Below are 19,043 nucleotides of genomic sequence, written 5' to 3' on the forward strand. Positions count from 1 at the left end.
GGCATAGCAATCAGTCAATAGTCACTCTCTTTTCCCTCAATTTTTGTATCCACCAAGCCCTGACACCCGTTTATTGTTTGATAATGAGGTAATGAGAAAATCCAGTTCACAGTGTGTTTTAGGAACATTTCTCTGAAAACAGATGTCATGCTCCGGTCAAAAATAAACAGTGACAGTAGACACACACACACACACACACACACACACACACACACACACACACACACACACACACACACACACACACACACACACAGTAACCACAGTGCACACTCCTGTAACAACACAAAGGCTTTCCATTAGTAATAACCTTTCTGCAAAGTAGCGAGGCCAGCTGCTGGGTTCTCCATCCTGCTTGATTACTCTCTGAACAAACCTGTCCAATCAGTCCTATTCATGGGTGCCAACACTCACATGCCAACTCTGACCTGACTGACCTCCGCAGAGGGCCAGCCCCTTCAGACTTGACCTTAGGTGTAGATGCTTATTGTCGGAGCTGCTGTCCCCAGCGCTCTTACAAAGGCTCGGATGCCAGAAATTAGGCACTTGAGGGAAACTCGAGAACTCCTGGCTAAAACTCCTGCTTGCAGAAAAAAGGCAATTGTAAAAATCAAGTGCTGTAATTGAGGGTAAATTTTTGGAGTCGAGAGGAGTGTTGGTAAATGCGTTTGTGTTTTTTATGCATCGTCTATGAAGTGAGGCAAAGAAGAGGGTTGGCAGACAGACAGATTCAGCCTTCAAATATTGCTAATTGCTAACAGTTAAGAATAACACTTAACATTTTCAACCAGGCTGATGTCTGTCTGTGTTTATTTTTCAGTTCAGACTGAAAACGCTTTACAAGGTGTATAGAATTTAAAATGCAAATGGCCGCAAAAACAACTTCAACATGTTAACAAACAGTGAAATGACACGATCGGAGGAATGCCAAAATGCTTACCAGACACCAGCTTTATTGCACCTCCAACTTAACTGTATATAAAAGATGGATGTAACCACTAGGACATCACCCATTAACCCTTTTGGTCCAATGGGAGGCAGCTAGCAGGTAGCTACAGCTCCCTGCACCTGCACACCCATCAGTCTAGGTGCCACACTTCATAACTTCAAGCTTTAATGGTATCCAAATGCAGTGGTTGTACACACAGCTGTTAGGCACCCTCTACACCCTCTACCACCTGGAGCTGACTGAACTAATTAGGCTGGGAGATTTAAGCGCTGTGCTGACATCTCTTCTCCACCAGTTCATCGACTACCCTGCTGCTCCCAGACACTCCACGGCTTTAAACCGCACAGCCTTTTGGACTTTGGATTTTCCTCTCTGTTTCCTGGGATTCACTCCTTGCCTCACCTGCCTGCCCTCCTGCAGTCCCTCAGTCTTGGAACCACAAGGATCTCAGCTCAGCCACATCCACATCATCAAACTCACCCGGACCTACGCCGCCTCTCCTTCAACACATCCATCTCTCACCTGCAAATGTGACTGTTCCCGCTCCAGTTTCCTTCTCAGTCCTGCCCCTTTGTTTTGCCCCAGCCACATTGCCACGCCACCCAAATCCTGTACCGTTTGTCACTACTACATATTATCCTTGTGTTGATCAATAAAACTCTGTTAAAACCTTTTCTCTGCCTCTGCTCTGGGTACTGCGCTTGGGTTCAGTTCCAGTTACCGGTCTCTGGCCTTTTGTGACATGTTTTTACAAACAATACTTTAAGTACTGTTAAGGGAGTAGGTCCCCTCCTCCCTTAAAGTTAAGGGAGGGGACCTAATTTTCCAAACGATTATTTCAAGTGCTTATGGTGAGAAAAACGGTCTTCTTCAAGGTTTTATTTACATTTGATGATATCATAAACACCGCCCCCATTTTGGTCAAAGACAGAGCGTGACACCGTAGAGATTGCCGATGTTTTGAAATATTACAGAGGTCGTGGTGGGGAAAGAAGCTGTTCCCTGAGGGTGTTTTTTCATTAAGATGCCATCGCCACAGAGATTTATAAGACTCACATGGAAAAATCTCTGCCAGGACACAACCTAAAGATACTTTAACCATTCTGAGATTTTTTTTATAAACTCACAATCTTCGAAGTTTGAGTGGCCTTTGCTGCTTTTGCTTTGTCGAGGCGTTTCGTCCTGCAGTTTGGAAAGCACGTTCAGCACCTTTGCTTTCCTCTCCTCCATCTTGCTTTCCTTATCCTCGAGACTCCCAGGCCTTCTCCCTCCAGCCGGGGACTCAGCTTGGTCCCTCCATCCTGGATAATTGGATTCCTCCTCATCTGGGCCCCCTTCGCCTGTGTGGGAACCTGGAGTGAAGGCATACAACATGAAATATACATTTAAAAAGAAAGACCTGGCTCTACCATGCTTACTCTCTACATTTTAACCCTTTAAACATCACAGTGCTGCAAAAGAAACACATTTGTATTCATGATTCTCGAGGAAGGAGCCACTTAGAAGAAAGCACTAAAACCCATTTCCAGGCTGTTAATAGCTAACACTAATTCTCATCAAATTGTTTTTTCGAATGCTGCAGTCACATCTCCTTCAGTCCTTTCAGTGCCGCACTAAAGAGCCAGACTTAAACAGCCATCTATTTTGTCACTGACCAGCCAATTACGAGTCCCATTATCTCCAAATACAAAGTCCACAGAATACACTTCTTGGTGTAGAAGCGTAGAGACAAAGAGCGCCATCAATGCAGACTTGAGCTTAAAGGAGCCTCAAATTGTCTTTTGCGACAGTTTCCATTAGAGTTTCAGACTCTTTTCTTCGTGCTACTTTTGCAAACACGAGTGTTTCTTGTGTTAGCACATGAGCGAAAATTCAAAATGTGATACATCAGGAGACGGGTCCATTCATTAGGAGGAGAAAGCTCGACCGGTCGAGTAGATGATGGACATTGGATTCAATAAGCCTCACGAACGTGGTGGTGGCGAGCGTTCATTTATCCTGCGTGCAGAGGTCAGCAGCTCAGATTGATGTAGCCATGTCTCATTTGACAGGCTGTCTTCCACCACAGTGCACACAATCACACGCCTCCACGTCCTTCTGAAGCCCCAATGTCATCAAAACGGGTGAAAGACGGAGAAATGTATTCATCTTCAGAGCAAAAAATTTATCATTCTGTTTCATATGCAACAAAAAACTTCAACAGTGACACGATGACAAATGAGATGAGAAGCAACACGATTTCAAAAGGAAAACAAAAGCTTTGGTTAAAATTCATTTTATCAATCATCTTGATTCATTAATTAAGAAATGACAAATTTGACTCAAAACTTTATACAGCCCTCATAAGAACAAAAGAAACATCAAAACAGACATGATTAACCAGACTCATCTGTTTTCCTCTGCCTAAAATCAATAATTCATTTCTTATTTAGTGTTTATGGTCAACTCCAAACATCTTCCATCGCTCTCCTTTAAAGTCCAGGGCCCATATTCCCAGTTTCCCAGTCTTTCCTGTCTCTGGTCGCCATGCCACTGCAAATCACTTTCAGTGTGGATGGCGCCTTACTTAAGGGAGTCAAAGCATTAAATAAAACTTTATCTTTAATTTTACTAGCCATGAAATGGCTAATTACAAAGAAAATTACATTCCCCTTAGCAAATAGACTCTGGGCATCAAAACAGCTCAGCTGCATAGGCAGGAAAACTATGTAACATATGCTGCCTGGGAGAAGGCCTGTGTTTGAGCCCCAAATCATTCCCAGAGAGACCTCCAGTCTGCATAAATATGGAGTTGCAGCTGTCCCGAAACAATATGGTGGCTGCTAAGTGTTTAATTCTGATGACTGTAGAAAAAGTCGCAGACTTCAGTTAGTGAACAGTAGGTGGTGGACCAAACTACTGTGATGCATATGAACGGGGGTGTCCATTTGTCAAGACTTTAAAACTGATTGTTCTAAAATATAAAGACGACATTAAAATCACCTTCATCTTCATGTATCCCCTTCATACCGTGATTTATGAGGTGTTTATATATATATTTTCTTCTGACTGATTCCAAACCTGCACAATCTTTATATCAGGGTGAAAGGATTCAGTATTCAGTTTATTCGTTTTGAAGCCCTCCTATCCTAACCTGCAGTGGCCTAATCCATGAATGCACAGCCGTGATTGCTGGTTAGTTCAGGCTGAAAACAACAGCCCATCTAAAACACACAGAGCAGGTTACCATACCAACCGCAGCATCTGAGCACAGCAGATAGCTGGATTTGGCTGCGAGTGGCCAAGTCAAATCCCCTCGCTGATCTCGAAAAAAGGCCACACACCGCCCACAACACACACCGCCTGCCCTTTGCCATGCAGCGCACCAGCCAAAGGCAATAAGGTTGGACTTGTATCTCTTTCTTTGCATGTTTGAGAAAGGGATGAGCATCAACGAGACAATCAACGTGTCGAGGCCATTCACTGACGCCACCCGGAGCCTTCACTCCTCTATGTCTTGAATGAATGGCAGAATAGGAGCAGGGTGGAATAAAAAAGAAAATCCTTCTCAAATTATTATTCATGGGGAGGGGATTTTCCTTTCAGGCCTCCTTTATCGATGCCTTTCCCAACACGTCACCCTCTCTATCTGCCCTGACAAGTGCCAATCAATGGGCTTGAGTCCAGGTTTTTGGGAAACGCCGGAGGATTTCAGAGACAATAGCCAATGAGTCCACAGTGATGGTGGCTCAGAGACAATAGTGACATGGCTACACTGTTAGTGTGTGGTCCACAGGGGGTGAAACGATCCTTGCTTAGTACATGACTAATCTCTGGCTGCATCACCTCTGTCTTTCTGCAGCCTAATCTGTCCCGTAGTTTCCTCAACTTCCCTGAAACAATCCACTGAGGTCAGTTCAGATTAGTGCTCTTTGTGGCCCTGTACATCGCCAGATTCATTTGGACACTTACATCTTTAGTTGCAGCTGAATGCTAAACTCTGAGGGTGAACACAGAGTGACCGAGCAGCAGAGAAACAGCCATGAAACAATTACGAGGGAAGGGATTATTCTACCTATGAATTCCAAATGAGCAAAGATGGACAAAGGTCTTATCGCAGGCCTCACTGGGGAGCCAGGGCATCTTGTAGCAGCTGATTTCTGGGTCTGGCTTAATCTCTAAATCATTCAACCATTTTCAATCGATCCAAAGGGATGGGTGACTCATTGATGTGGGGATCTGGGGTGGAGCTTTCTAGAGATTACAAATTGGTTATTTTATTCAATTCTATTACAGGAAATTCATGATATCAGTACTCATGGAGCTTGGCCAGAACAAAGTAGAAGGTGCAGAAGATTTTTTTTATGTATTTAACTCTTTTTTTTTCTTTTTACCAATTTATTGGTAACAACATTGGTATTGAGGTTATTGCCTCAATGCCTCACTTTTGATAATCACCACCTAAATCTCTATATAAGAACAAAATAACTTAAAAAGAATGTAAATTGTATAATTATGTAAATAGCTTATTTCAGCTCATATTTTTTGATTTTTGATTTTATTATGTTATATTATATTATGCATTTATTTCTACTGTATTTCTCATATGCTGCTCTTATAATTGTTTCTGTTGTTTTAAATGATCATTGGATTCTTTTCTGTTGTGAACTGCAGTGGAATTATTTAATTGTACAGGGAACTATGTTTTTTTTACTGTGTATATGACAATAACACTTGAACTTGAAATGAATTATGTGCTTTAAATTGAATTTCATTAGCATTAACACTATTAGGAATGAAGTAGCTAAAATTAGTCAGCTAGCTGTAATGTTTGGGTAACGAGCAATTTGTGCATTAAGCCCCGTCACATGTTAATAGTAATATCATTATTATCTTTATTATTATAAAGTTCTGTTTGATTCAGTTTTATTCATATAGTGATGATCTTATTATTCTTAAACTATGGTTTGCAGTATTTTGGCTGGGCCCTCAGTCATGGTACAATAACGTACCATATATACAACAATCATAATAATAATAAACATGATTAATAAATAAAGATAATAGGGCAGGACATATGTCTTTTCACTGCTATAGTCAATGTTAGCCTGCATATAGATGTGCTGCTTCGAAACACCAGCAACAATTTAACGATTGCAGTTCCATGGGTCCAATGAATAACAATGGATGGCTTTATGGTTTGGTTGTATGGTTTTATGGATGATACAATCCATAAAACCTTTGTTATTAATAAAAGTGATGGACATACTATAATTGTAGGGTTTGGATCTATGACTTCTACAAATGTAGGGAACTTCATTCAGGATGGAAATCTGACATAATCTTCAAATCCATTCTGAGAAGTTGTTCATCACACTAAACCTACAAAAGGGATACCCATATTCTCATGGAGTCAAATTGGGGTCATTCCCTCCATTAGGGGCTTAAATGAAAGGTTGAACTGCTCGCACGTCCAGGGTAGCCAAATCTCACCTATCCACACAAAGACATGCCACACACTGGGCATCTTTTAGAGGCGCCGTAACCTCCAGAGCGACCTCTCCACGGCCTGCTAATGACCCCTTCCCTCTGAGGGTGACCGTGTCTTTGGCCTCTAAAAGGTCAAAGCACATAAGCCATCACCAGGATCCTCTACATAACATCTTTTTCATGTTTGCCCAAGTTTTACAGGGTAGTTAAACAAGCAAAGACTTATTCTAAAATCTGTCAGGAACCAAAAAAGGAGCATTTTACAGCTTAATGGAATTTAACTTATTGTGTAACTAGACAATGGATATACATTGTATACCTTCTACAAGCTAATAAATCAATCAGTCTTTGTAAAAATGCCTTTAAAGAGTCATAAAATGCTCTTTACTTGTGTGGCCACTTCTTACAGTCAGAAACAGAGGAGGTAAATAAACATGTTACACAGTAAAGTCAACCTTTAGGAAAGACCTGTAAAACACAGAGAAGAGGTTCTGGGTGTCCTCACAAACTCTTTTTTAGGAGACCCTCTCTAAGTTTCAATCACTTCCGTACCTCGTTGAAACTAAAATTTGTCTTCATAACAAGAGTTTTGAGTTTGTATGTTCATGTTTGCAGAAAAGGTCTTCATCCATAAAGAGACTGGATCTGAATGTACAAAGGTGTCCCAAAGGTTCTGACACCTGATCAGAAAATCTTGAGTGACTAAACTGAAGCAAACACGGATCTCTTCAAATACACAATTACACTATGATGCAAAACAGCAGAACTTGAGCTTGGACGTCCAGGTTGCATCCTTGGCTGCCTAGATGTTCAAGGGCATTTTAATTATTGTCTTTGATACAAAAAGAGAACTTTTGGTGACACCAGATGTTATCCACGTTTCAATATTTGCCCATCTTAGTTATTGGCCGTTTTATTTATTTATATATTATTAACTTTATTAGGAATTCATATTGTTTTGCTTTGTTTTTACCCTCTCATCCTCTCTTCAGCTCTAAAATCAAAAGGTGGAGATTCACAGCGTTTTAATCCCAGTAGGGGGTTGTCCTGCAGGAGGGTAGGTGACGCACTATTAATCAAGTGTGTCATCACATGAGTCAAGGTGTGCAAATAGGCATGGGGTCAATACCACAAGAGGTTTGTCCCACCCTATCATGTGACCTATTGAGGTATGACATTTTTGGGACACCCCCACACCCAGTCCATATCACACACGCTGATGAATTTATATAAGAATGTAATGTGCTTGAAAGTCTGATTGTGTACTGTATATTTATTAAACCCTGAAGCACTTTGCCAACGTGTGCTTTGAAAAGTGACATATGCCAAATCCTTCACATGGAGACTTTCTGTAACTAAACAAGTGTTTCATCGTTTTTCATGACTCATACCTCATATCAAGATTTAGAAATACTTTTTATTTTAATGCCTCTGTAATTCTGACATGATCGTAAAAGGAAAAGCAGTGCATTATATTAGAAAACTATTTATCCAATTAACATAACCGAACACTTAAAAAAAAAAAAGTAATTATGTTAATTATGTCAATCAACCGACAGTGGCATCAGACATGTTGGATTTGGTAGACAACGCTGCGCCCTGCAGCTCAGCCTTCGGATGCATCAATCTCAGCTGTGATGGATGCATTTGTAACTTCCTCTAGCAATACAGCAGGCCATGGACCATTAGTGTTATAGCACAATGACGGATAATGGATAAGTAAGACATCAGCGAAAAAGAAAGAAAATGATCACAGTCTGACTGATGTGGTCAAATGAAGGTGGGAGGAAAAAGAGCGAGCTATTACTTCAAGGGTGGCTCTCCATTTCCACTGCGCTGACAACACTCCTGCCTGTTTTCTGGCCTTTTGCTGCCAGCTCTCTAGTGTTTGTGGTCCATACAGTAAAGCACTGCTCCTAAACCATCACTCATGAATGTGCACAAGCTGGCCCTACAGGTGAAGGTGATACTGCAGGCCAGCTGGCCCTAGCGAGGATTAACAGGCTTAAGTGTACCGGAGGCAAGGGAACGCCAAACACAGCGCTGACAGTGAGGAGACAATGGCCTCTAATAAAGCAGAGCCGACAGGGACTGAGTGGGCTTTTACTGGATCAAGCGCTAATGGTGAAGATGGGCTCTCGTATTGATTAAGTATTGTTGTAGTAGGCTCTTAGTTTTGAAACAGAGGTGGTATGTAATGACAGCGCAGACAGAGCCTGAAAAAAAATATGTGTTCTGAGTAAATCTAATGGATAACATACTGTGGCTGGACTGGGAGGGAGAATGGGAGGATCTGAACATGTCGAATGACGGACTTGGGTCTATGATCCATGACGATGGCGACCCTGAACCTCCTTCGGACTGATCCTGCATGGAAACAGAAAGGAAAAAAATCAGTTAGGCTGCTTTTCAGCAGAAACAGGAAGGAGCTATTTTAGGTTAAGGTTTCGGTGGAATTAGATTGACCTGCGTAATGTAATGTGCGGTTCTTTGAGTACAAGTCTGCGATAGCCACCATATCTGGAAAATTTCCACATGCACATGGATCTTTCTTCTTGTTCTATTTGTTGCCATGTCTAACAAATTGAGGTGTAAACAGCAACTTTATATGTAAATGATTAAATAATGTACCTAGCTATAGATGGGGTGGAAATTAACCCTGTTCAGATGCACATAATGTTCCCCTTTTTCAAATTCCCTAACTGACTCTGGGAGATCTCAGCTATATGGACATCCTGAGGCTTTGCTTGTTTCTCTATTAGTTCCATGGTGATTTTTCCAGCATGGTTGGGCTCAGGTAGTGTAGCAGTGCTTCTAATAATGGGAAAGATGTTTGTTTGATCCTTCCTTGTAGTAAGAAAGCACTTTTAGTGCTCAAATTGAGGAGAAAGTATTTACCATTTATTGTGGGAAGCTGCTGCCATAGGGGAGTGTCTTTGCAAAGACTGCTTTAACAGTTTTTTGTTGGGCATTGAAGATTGGTGTTATTCACTTTAACTGTCGGTGGTTTTAATATTGTGGCTGATCTGTGTGTATCATTACAAAAACTGAGATTAAAATTCTGTTTCATTATTAAGTGTAGATTTTTGTTGGGGACGCAGATGGCTCGTTCCTGTGTAAGCTGCCACTCGCTGCCTAATTTTTGTGTTTCCATCTTTATAATTTTTTTTTTATCATACATTGATGCAGAAAAGGACCCCCCCCCTGCCCCCACCACCAATACTGAAAACCAACACCTAGTACATGCACTTCCTTTTTTTCTTCAAAGACACAGCAGAGTAATCAAAATGAGCAAGTAGGGAAGTTGGTTCAAAACTTTTAATAACGTCGGGTTTGCCTCTGAAGAAGCACGTGAGGAAGAACTTGCAGCTTCTATCTTGAAAAACCTACTAATGGTTTATGAGTTTCTCATCATTGTAAATAATCCTGTGGGTGGATACTTGGTTTCAGTGAGGTGAATTATGCAAATGTTTGTATGAATCCTGCTCTGAGCACTCCGGCTAGACCCCCATCGTGGTCAGGCATAATTGTGGGGGGCTTATGGCTCTCATTCATGCTTTTCAGGGGCTCCCTCTCATCTGTCATAAAGAGGAGATTAATCGTAGATCACGTGGAGCACCTGCATCCATTCCACTGCAGCCCAGCGTGCAAAAGCCCTGTTTACCCTCCCGACCCCTCACCCCATCAAACCCTGTCTGATCCTGGTGGTGGTGCATCCTCCAAAAGAATCCTATCGTGTCGAGCTCTAACCCCCCCCCCCCCCACCACCACCACCACCACCACAACGACACACCAATGAGGTGGTGTAAAAGCCTACCATACAGTCGGGCCTCCCCCTTCTCCTGCAGCGCGTGACTGATTAACCACACACCTGCTGCACGCCGCGTGCCCTCTGTTATATTGTGTCTCAATTATCATCATGGCTTGTCTTACTGGCATGACAGTTATAAATGCATGCTGGTTCAAGTTTGTAAAAGGGTGTCTTTGTGTGGGATGTGTGCACTGCTTGGGGCTGTTGTGCGATAGTAGCTGATTCCTCAAGGTCTAGTGTTTGTTGACAACAAAGCACAGTCCTGCTTTTGAAGGAAATCTGATAGATGAATGAAGGAGGGGTGAGTGTGTGTGTGTGTGTTTGGGTATGTGTGTGAGAGAACCAAAACTGGTTTCACAAGGGGCAGCGGCACTCACCGATTTGTTTTCTTGGACTTTCCCTGCAGAGTTGAACCTTTCAGAGACGCTGCCAGCTGTGAGCGGCCTCGAAACACCTGACGAAACCAGCAAAGAACACAGCGTCAGGCAGGAGGGAGAGGAAGCGATTGTGTGTTAGCAGTTGTGTTCATGCATCTGTGTACATAAGTGCTGGCCTCTGGCACACACTTCTATGCGCTTGTCTTTTTGTACTTGAGTGTGTGTGCTCAGATATGAGTAATGTTGTGTAGTAGTTCCAATTATGGCTCCTAATCTCTGAGCAAATAATGGCATAAAATGGAGCAACAAAACCCCAGAGGAGCACCTGTCTGCAGAAGCGTGCCAGGTGTAAACATTGTTCTGCAGACACAGAGAGAGGAAAGACAGGCTTTCAGAAAACTCAGACAGATTTTGTCTTTTTGTAAACATCGGAGGCATGGATGCATGAATGCTAACAACACCGTGGTGATTATATTTCTTTTTATGCTGGGCATGAGCCAGATAAATATGGTTTTATTCAGCCCAGTTTGGAGATTTCCACTGATAAGACAATTTAAAGGAATTCCAGCGGAAATTCACCCAGAGAAATTTTGTTTCTGATTAAATAAATAAGCCACAAACCGTTACAGTTTAAAAAGTACGAGGTCAAAGGTATAATTACATGAAGACCAAATTGACTGACTAACTCTGACTGACCCCCAAATGAAGAGCAAAAACATTGCCATCATACAGATAATGATGATGCAAGTCTCCACAAGATCCATCGTTTTCAAGCTTCCCACTCACTGTCTTTTATTTACTTTTTGCAAATCAGGGGGTCTGCAACTGGGCACCTCAGGATGCTTGAGAAAACCTGCAAAACTAACTGTTTATTACCAAACTGAAGACAACATTCATTTAATTTAGCAGGTTAGAAACTCAGAGTTCTTCCTTCCCACCATCGCAGGTTCTTGCTCACAGGAGGTTGCCTGATTGTTGGGATTTTCACTCTGCTAAGTCTTTATCTAATGCCAGATTCAGGCGACTGTTGTTGTTATTTGCCATTGTACAGATAACTGAATTAAACTAAATGTCTTGAATGTTTTTAGAAGAATATTTTGGCAACAAAAGAAGAAGACAGATCATCATAAATTGTGACGCTGTCAAGTGGTTCACCCAGTAAACGCTTGGAAGTCATGTGACATCCTATCCTTGAGCTCCTGACCTTGAGGTTGGGGTCGCTGAGATTTGAACTTGTCTGAGAGTGTATTTTGTCTGAGAGTGTATTTTGTCTGAGAGTGTATTTTTAGAAAATACACCTACGGTACGAATTTCAAATCCCTATGTCAGCTCGTTCTCAAGTTGTCGCATTCACAAACTTGGGTGCACTCCCCGCTTGCCAAGCACTTTGGATGATAATACCCTTTCAGCGTTTTACGGCTGAGGGATAAAAAGACAGCAGGTCGAGCTGAAGATGCTGAGATTTTCACTGGGAGGGACCAGAATGGACAGGATTAAAAGTGAATACATCAGAGGGTCAGCTCAGGTCTAGTTTAGAAGTTTAGAAACAAGGTTAAAGAGGCAAGGCTGAGATGGTTTGGACAGAGCAGGGATTTGGGATATTATGGATAAAGGATGTTCAAGATGGAGCTGCCAGGGAGGAAGAAAAGAGGAAGACCACAGAGAAGCTTGTACTATAGTGAAGGAGAAGGTGTAGAGGGTTGGTGTGACAGAGGAGGATGTTAGGGAAGCAGACAATCTGTTTTTTGTACAGATAAAACACGATTCCCAGTCTCTTCTTCACAATAAAGTACACAGCTTATTAATTCATTAATACTATTAAGCCAAGGTCTGTTTAAACAGGTCTGTGTTTGAACAAAGAAAAAAACTGTCTGTCACGATCTAGTAGATAGACCTGTGGTATCAATTTGAAAATCCTACATCCCCTCATTCACCAAGTTGCGTGTCCATGCTGCCTGCCTGGTTGCTCAGCGGGCTGCCTTTGAAGCCTTTGAAGCTGAGGGGTAAAAAAGCCCAACTAGGGACAAAAGTTGGAAGCACATCAGTTTAATGCTTGCCATTATATTTATTCATTTCAGTTTTATTTATATGGTACCAAATCACAACAACACTTGCCTCGAGGTGCTTTATATTGTAAGAAAAAGATCCTCTAATCATAAAGAGAAAACCACAACAATCAGACAACCTGTTATGAGAAATCACTTGGTGTCAGTGGGAAGGAAAAACAGCAAGAGACGTTCTGGAGAATCAGACTCAGGCAGAGGCTGTGAGGGACAAAGACACGCTTCATTTATTATAAAAAGTGAACCATCTGAGGTCTAAGTCACCATCAGAGATTATCAGCTTAACAATAAAATATCAGAATATGTCACTTTTGTTAATCCACAACAGTGTTCGTGTCTAAAAGACATGAACAGAATTAACTCAAACATGAGGTTATGTGAAAAAATCTTCCAGTAGATACGTGATAGATGATGAAGCGACGAAGAGCGAGCTCTCTTGATCTTTAGTGCTTTTGAACAGATGCAAAAATCTCAGAGTCGAGTTAAAATGAGAGATGTTTCTTCATGAATGGGTTGAATTGACCTCTTAAACATCCACAGTGTTTATCTCCCTCTCTGGTGCCTTATCAGTCTATAATCAGCAGGGGTTTTCTGCACACACTCTTCTCAGTTTCTTATCCTGTGTTATGTGTCAGTGTTGTTTCGAAGTGTGTTTGGCTTTCTTAGTCGGACTTTCCCAGTTAATGATCTACTCTAGCGGTTTGATCTTTATTAATATGGCACATCCTGATATCCCTATAAACCTTTTTCTGCCTCACCGCACCTTGAGGGAAAAGCAGTTAAGAGCTCGCAGCGGCATGCCTGGGAGCAGATGAGAGTCGATATTACAGCTTGTTAAAGAAAGAAAAAAAAAGGGGGGGGGGGGGGGGGGGGATTTACACCATAAATGCATTGCTTACTCTCAAGGCCAGTCGTAGATGGAGAAAACACACCTTCAGGGTCATATTTTCCCCCCATGTAAGGTCTTATGTGTTTTCTCCAGACACACACACACACAGGCACACCTGTCCAGCTGCTGCCTGTTATTACAGTGACGGTTTTTGCTTATCAAACAATCTCACTCAAACCGTCAGAGCAGGAGGTTTACGCTCAGTCAACTCAGATTTGTCTTTAAGTTACAACAAACATGCAAAACCACAATTAAAATCAGAAGGAATTCACTTTCTCACTCTCACACCAACGATCCAGACTGTTCAGAAACATCTTAACTGAAATAACGGGTGTTAGTCAGAGTTTGTTCTTTGGCTCTGAACTTCCTCTTTTGGCTCAGTGTCCCCTGATCATTAACAAGCTACAAGCTACAGGTGTATCTGCATGTTTGTGCAGGGTTGTGTTAAATCCATGGTTTATGTTGCAATCTCCCAAACTACCCACCAACCCCTCTTCCCTCCATTCATAACATTTAAGGTCTTTGCATTTCCACACAGCTTGGTTTTTTAGCTTTATCATGCTTAATATTGCTGATGTTTTACCTGCTGAATCATACTGCATCGTCAGATCGGACCTCGGGGACACCTCCTCCTCCAGCTCAAAGGGACTCAAAAGAGTCTCAGGCGCCGGTCGGTCCAGGAGGAGCAGCTGAACCCGGGACAGGGAGCCCAGATTTCCAGAGTCGCAGCCCATTGTGAGTGCTGCGAGGCCGGGGGACAGCTCTGCTGGGGGAGGCAGCAGATGTTACACCAGAAAAACAAGATCTGAATCTTTCAGAGACCTCTGATATTCTGCAGTGAAGATTAGACAAACAGACCAGTTAGTCCAGGCAGTTATTATTTCAAATATTAATCAGAAAAATAAACTTTAAAGCTCCAGACATGTTGGAGCCGTTTAAAATTAATACATCTACATGTAAAATGTTAATTTAGATAGGATAGAAAAGATCCTATAACAGTATAATAACACATGCTATTATAAATATGAATAATGGTGGATACATGTATTAAACATGGCCAAAGTTCCAATAATGGAGGTCATCTTATATAAAAGTAACACCTGTGGAACAAAATCGAAACAAATGTCAGTAGGAGTGAATTTCCTTATATGGTTGTCATAGAAGCGAGCAGCACGGTGGTTAGCACTGTTGCCTCACTTCAAGTTAACCTGATAACAAAAAGAGAATATCAGAAAATATCCAGTTGGTCCGACAAAACCACACACCACACCCCAATCTGAGCCTGTTATCAACCTATTCAACAGCATTTATGAGTTCTTTTTAAGTCATATAAATGTTGCCATTAGGTACTCTTAAATAATAAAAGTACTCATTGATTTACTTAATTAACCTATACTAAACTTTCTGGTATTGTATTGGTGCTTGAATCTAACCAAACAGTAAGGGAAACAAAGAGGTCAAAACAAACTTTAACCCCTATTGCTACCATTGAAGAAAACACTCCTGCCCATTACTTCCATTCAGCAGGGTGGACTAATAACCACCCAATGAAGTAAAACTACATACTACACTCCCACACATAGGGGTGCAGTATATGTGTGCTGTCAATTAGTAAAATATAAATATATGAACAAAGTTTTACTGTTTCATTTAAATAAAAAGCATTGCCATGTATATCAGCTGTGCAGGTCTGCTGAGTGGTCAGTAAGTAAAAAGAATAGATCAAAATACCAGCCAACGTCTAAGTGTACAAATGAATAAATTAGTAATAAAATGTCTAAGACAAATTAATAAATTAGTACAAAAGTTCATCTTTTAAAAAAAGTTACAAAATTCACTACCCATTAATTAAGGTGTTAATAGGTATATTTTAAAAGGTAGACAATAGCAACAAGTACCATTTCAAGGGCAGAACAACAGGGCTTTAGAACACATCAACCTGGGCTGGATTATCCAATGAACAGGCCCAGAGACCCACCCACAGCTGAGAGTCCACCCAAGAAACAAAACAAGAAAAAAACAAAAACATGACCACAATATTTCTTATTCTTATTCATAAATCTTCTCATACATCTTCCAATTTTTAAAGGTTCTGTACTGGCCTCCTGTCAGGTCAAAATCTGGGTTCTTACTTTTATGGCCCAACAAGGTGAGTGTCCCCCACCTATATTGTCGACCTACTCCACCTTTATTCTCCAAGTCGGGTCCCTAGGTCTGCAGATTTGGGTCTTCTTGTGCTCCTACTTACTCGTCTGAAAACTAAAAGGGACTTTGAATTTCATTCCTTAGTTATAAAACTTTGCAACTCTGTAATATCCTTAAAAAAAAGCTTAAACTGTTCTGGGTTGTTTTATCGGTTCAAGTATGTTTGTTATATTTTACTGACACCTCTGTAAAGCACTGTGTCACTGCTTTCTTGTCTTGACACATGCTATATTTTACTTACTTAAATAGATACAAGTTTCAACAGCTGACAGTCGATTGGCTGAAGAAATCAGGATGAAAACATTGCAGTGAATATTAGAATTGCTGAGAAAATATTCACCTCAGTCGTGCTAATGAGAAATTTCTGAATGCAGATATTTTAATGTTTTTGGGATAGCTTTTTTTAGTAAGATAAAGCACTCTATGAAATGATTTAGAACCAATATGTGAATATAAACTGGAAGGTCTAGTATAATAAGGTGTTTTATATTCTGGGAATGAGGTACGCAGGAAGCCATCTTATGACATCATCTTAATGAGCTGGTAAAAGTAAATTAGGTAAAACATAATATGCATTCAGAGACTTTTGTTAGTATACAACATATCATAGTCTTGAAAGAGTAGAACACAGTCTAATATTTGTATTCCAACCATAAAGATGTTGGAAAAATTAATAATCTGCTGAAATTTTTTTTGATTCAACTGAAATATTAAATTACTGTAAATTATACAGCACAGCACCTCAAGCAAACCACCCCAGATCTACCCCACCTTACGCACACACACACAATTCCCCCCTCAGACTCCAAAGTTCTCGCCGTCACACCCAATTAAAAGCGGATCAGTGACAGTGTGGCTCACTGCCCATGCAAATCCCCGGTGTGGAGCTACCATTCCTATCTGAGGGGATTTCACACATTACGCTCTGCTGCATGGACACACACACACACACACACACACACACACACACACACACACACACACACACACTAGCACTCCCAGCAGCATCCCAGCAGTGCTAGAAAAGAGAATCAGAGAAAGTTTTGCGCTTGCATCCACACAGAGCACATTCCTCTGTTAAGTGTTTTCAGTTGGGAACTGGTAAAGTAATCCCTCAGGTGAGAAAACTGGAACTGTTGCTTCTGCTGCTGATAAATTAAGAAGTCGTTGAGAGGAAATCCCTGGGATAACTGTGGCTGTAACATAATGTGGCGGGAAGCACTTTCAGTTAGGTCGGGTATTAATCTATCGTTAGCCACAAGCTGCCCAAAGACTGAGCAACACTCAGCAAACACAGTGGCAGATAACAAATGACTAATCCTGTGACTAAGGTGTTGGACACTGTGGTTGCCACCCACTCAGTGTCACAGTGACACGCTCCTGAATGAACTGCTGTACGGTTTCTTCAAAGCGCTGATCAGAAGTGATGTTGTGCAACATCAGCAAAGGTCATGAGTAATGACAGAGGTTTTTAAAAGAGGTTCATGTCAGATTTCAAGTTCTACAAAGTCATTAAAGAGGACAAATTAAACACATGCAGCAAAGTCTCTCATCTGAAGCTGCAATTTGCTCACCATTATTTTCTTTTGGGGTTTTCTTGGTCCAGGCCTGAGTTCCTTTGGTCTGTTTTGAAATAAAAGGCTGTTCTTGAGTCTGCTTTATGCAGTTTAGCCTGATTAAATATCTGTATTTTTTTTTAAATCCTGTATATCCTATACAAATTTAAATTGTGCTTCACGTCAGCCTGATAACAATCAGTCTGGAGCATTAGCTCGCATTTGCCAGAGCTTCTGGACTGAGCCCTGTGTTGATTTTATCAAACTGGTTGCCGTGGTTGCGGCTGCGCTGATCCTTTCACATCCTCGGGGCAAAGGTCGTGGAGGTCAGACAGAGGTTCGGGTCAAGCAAGCAGGTTAAACACCTTGTCAGGGATTAGCAGGCTATGAGGGACGTGGAGGAAGTCTTCATTGGCTAATGTTTCTCTCCGCATCTCACTCAACCACCTCCAGGACACACACATGCTATCTAATACAGGCATGCACACTAACACAAATCACATTTACTCCGCCTTTGTTGGCCAGTGTGGGCCAATGCAAGGACCTGACAGAGTGAGTGGTCAGATAAGCTCATCTCTGCTGGTAACAAGGCAGATGTCAGAGAGAAAGGAGAGCATGTCTAATTGAGACATGAATGGGAGCCACACATAGATGGAAGCAACAATAAACAAACTTAACTTTCTTTGAATTGGAATCACAGAGAGAGAAAGAGGAGCCAAACTAAAGCCTGACCAAATTTCCAAATGCTGATAACCTGTGAACCGCAAAAACGCAACGTGTGTATGTATTATTGTAGGGTCTACCTTACAATATAAAGCACCTTGAGATGACTGTTGTTGCGATTTGATCTATATAAATTAAATTGAAATTAAATTGAAAAAAGCAAAAACAAAAACACACACAATAATAAGGGGATACTTTTGTTTTAAATTATGGTTTAATTACTAAATGAATCAGTAAGCTGAACGATCAAAAACACATCAGACAGACCCTCAAAGATGAGAATGAATTACCTTTCAATATTTGTACATTTGTTAGTTTTGTATTTATACCTGATGACCTGTTGCTTCTTAAAACTGTTCACTGTCCTCGCCGGGTGACCTGCAATGGTCGTGTATTGTGTGATGTCCCTCGTTTCCCCTTATATTTGTGTGTGTGTGGCTGTTTTTCCCACCGTGAGACCTGCCGCACCTAAAGCGTAATCGCATGCACCTGCTGCTGATCAGCCTCGTCGAGGGAGTTATTTAACAGAGTGGCTGAGCTGTGAGATTGTTTGAGTGTTTGAGTTTGCCGCCGATGTGGATGTTACTAACCGCTGCCTCTGTGACTTCCAGGAGTATTGCAGAAACAAGAGGAAAAACCGCATGCATTGTATACAGACGCAAAGGGAATGGAAACATGGACCATGGACACTGGGAGAAATGTTCAACGTAGAAAGTCCTGCCTTTGGGTCCTACTTTCCCCATTCTCTGAAAAAAACATACTTTTTGAAGACATCATATTAACCACTTGATTGGTAATTGGTCCTTTATTGTCAGACCTCTATATTAACCTTATGATGTCTGCACAAAAAATTAATGGCAAGCCATCAAAAAGCTGTCGAGAAAGTTGACTAAAACCATGAAATTTCAATGTCATGGTAATAAGACTGAGAATGTCAGTAGGTTATATCATCTGTGGATTACAAAAGTATCTACAAAATTTCAGGACAATCCAAGACCTAA

The 19,043-nt window shown here is 41.3% G+C and overlaps 1 protein-coding gene across 4 annotated transcripts in view; it reads right to left on the bottom strand.

Moving 5' to 3' along the window:
• LOC101478573 (uncharacterized) overlaps positions 1-19,043 on the bottom strand; it is a 65,418-nt gene that overhangs the window by 23,101 nt on the left and 23,274 nt on the right. For 3 of the 4 annotated variants that reach the window (XM_023152657.3, XM_004548453.3, XM_076875944.1), the window contains exons 7-10: positions 14,142-14,324; positions 10,607-10,683; positions 8,680-8,785; positions 2,077-2,301 (exon numbers count right to left, since the gene is read on the bottom strand). In XM_023152657.3, coding sequence (XP_023008425.3) covers positions 2,077-2,301; positions 8,680-8,785; positions 10,607-10,683; positions 14,142-14,324 — 591 coding nt within the window. The remainder of the gene's footprint in view (positions 1-2,076; positions 2,302-8,679; positions 8,786-10,606; positions 10,684-14,141; positions 14,325-19,043) is intronic. The other variant, XM_023152656.3, reaches the window with a different exon arrangement.

The sequence above is a fragment of the Maylandia zebra genome, linkage group LG17, assembly GCF_041146795.1.
Source record: "Maylandia zebra isolate NMK-2024a linkage group LG17, Mzebra_GT3a, whole genome shotgun sequence".
Taxonomy (NCBI): domain Eukaryota; kingdom Metazoa; phylum Chordata; class Actinopteri; order Cichliformes; family Cichlidae; genus Maylandia; species Maylandia zebra.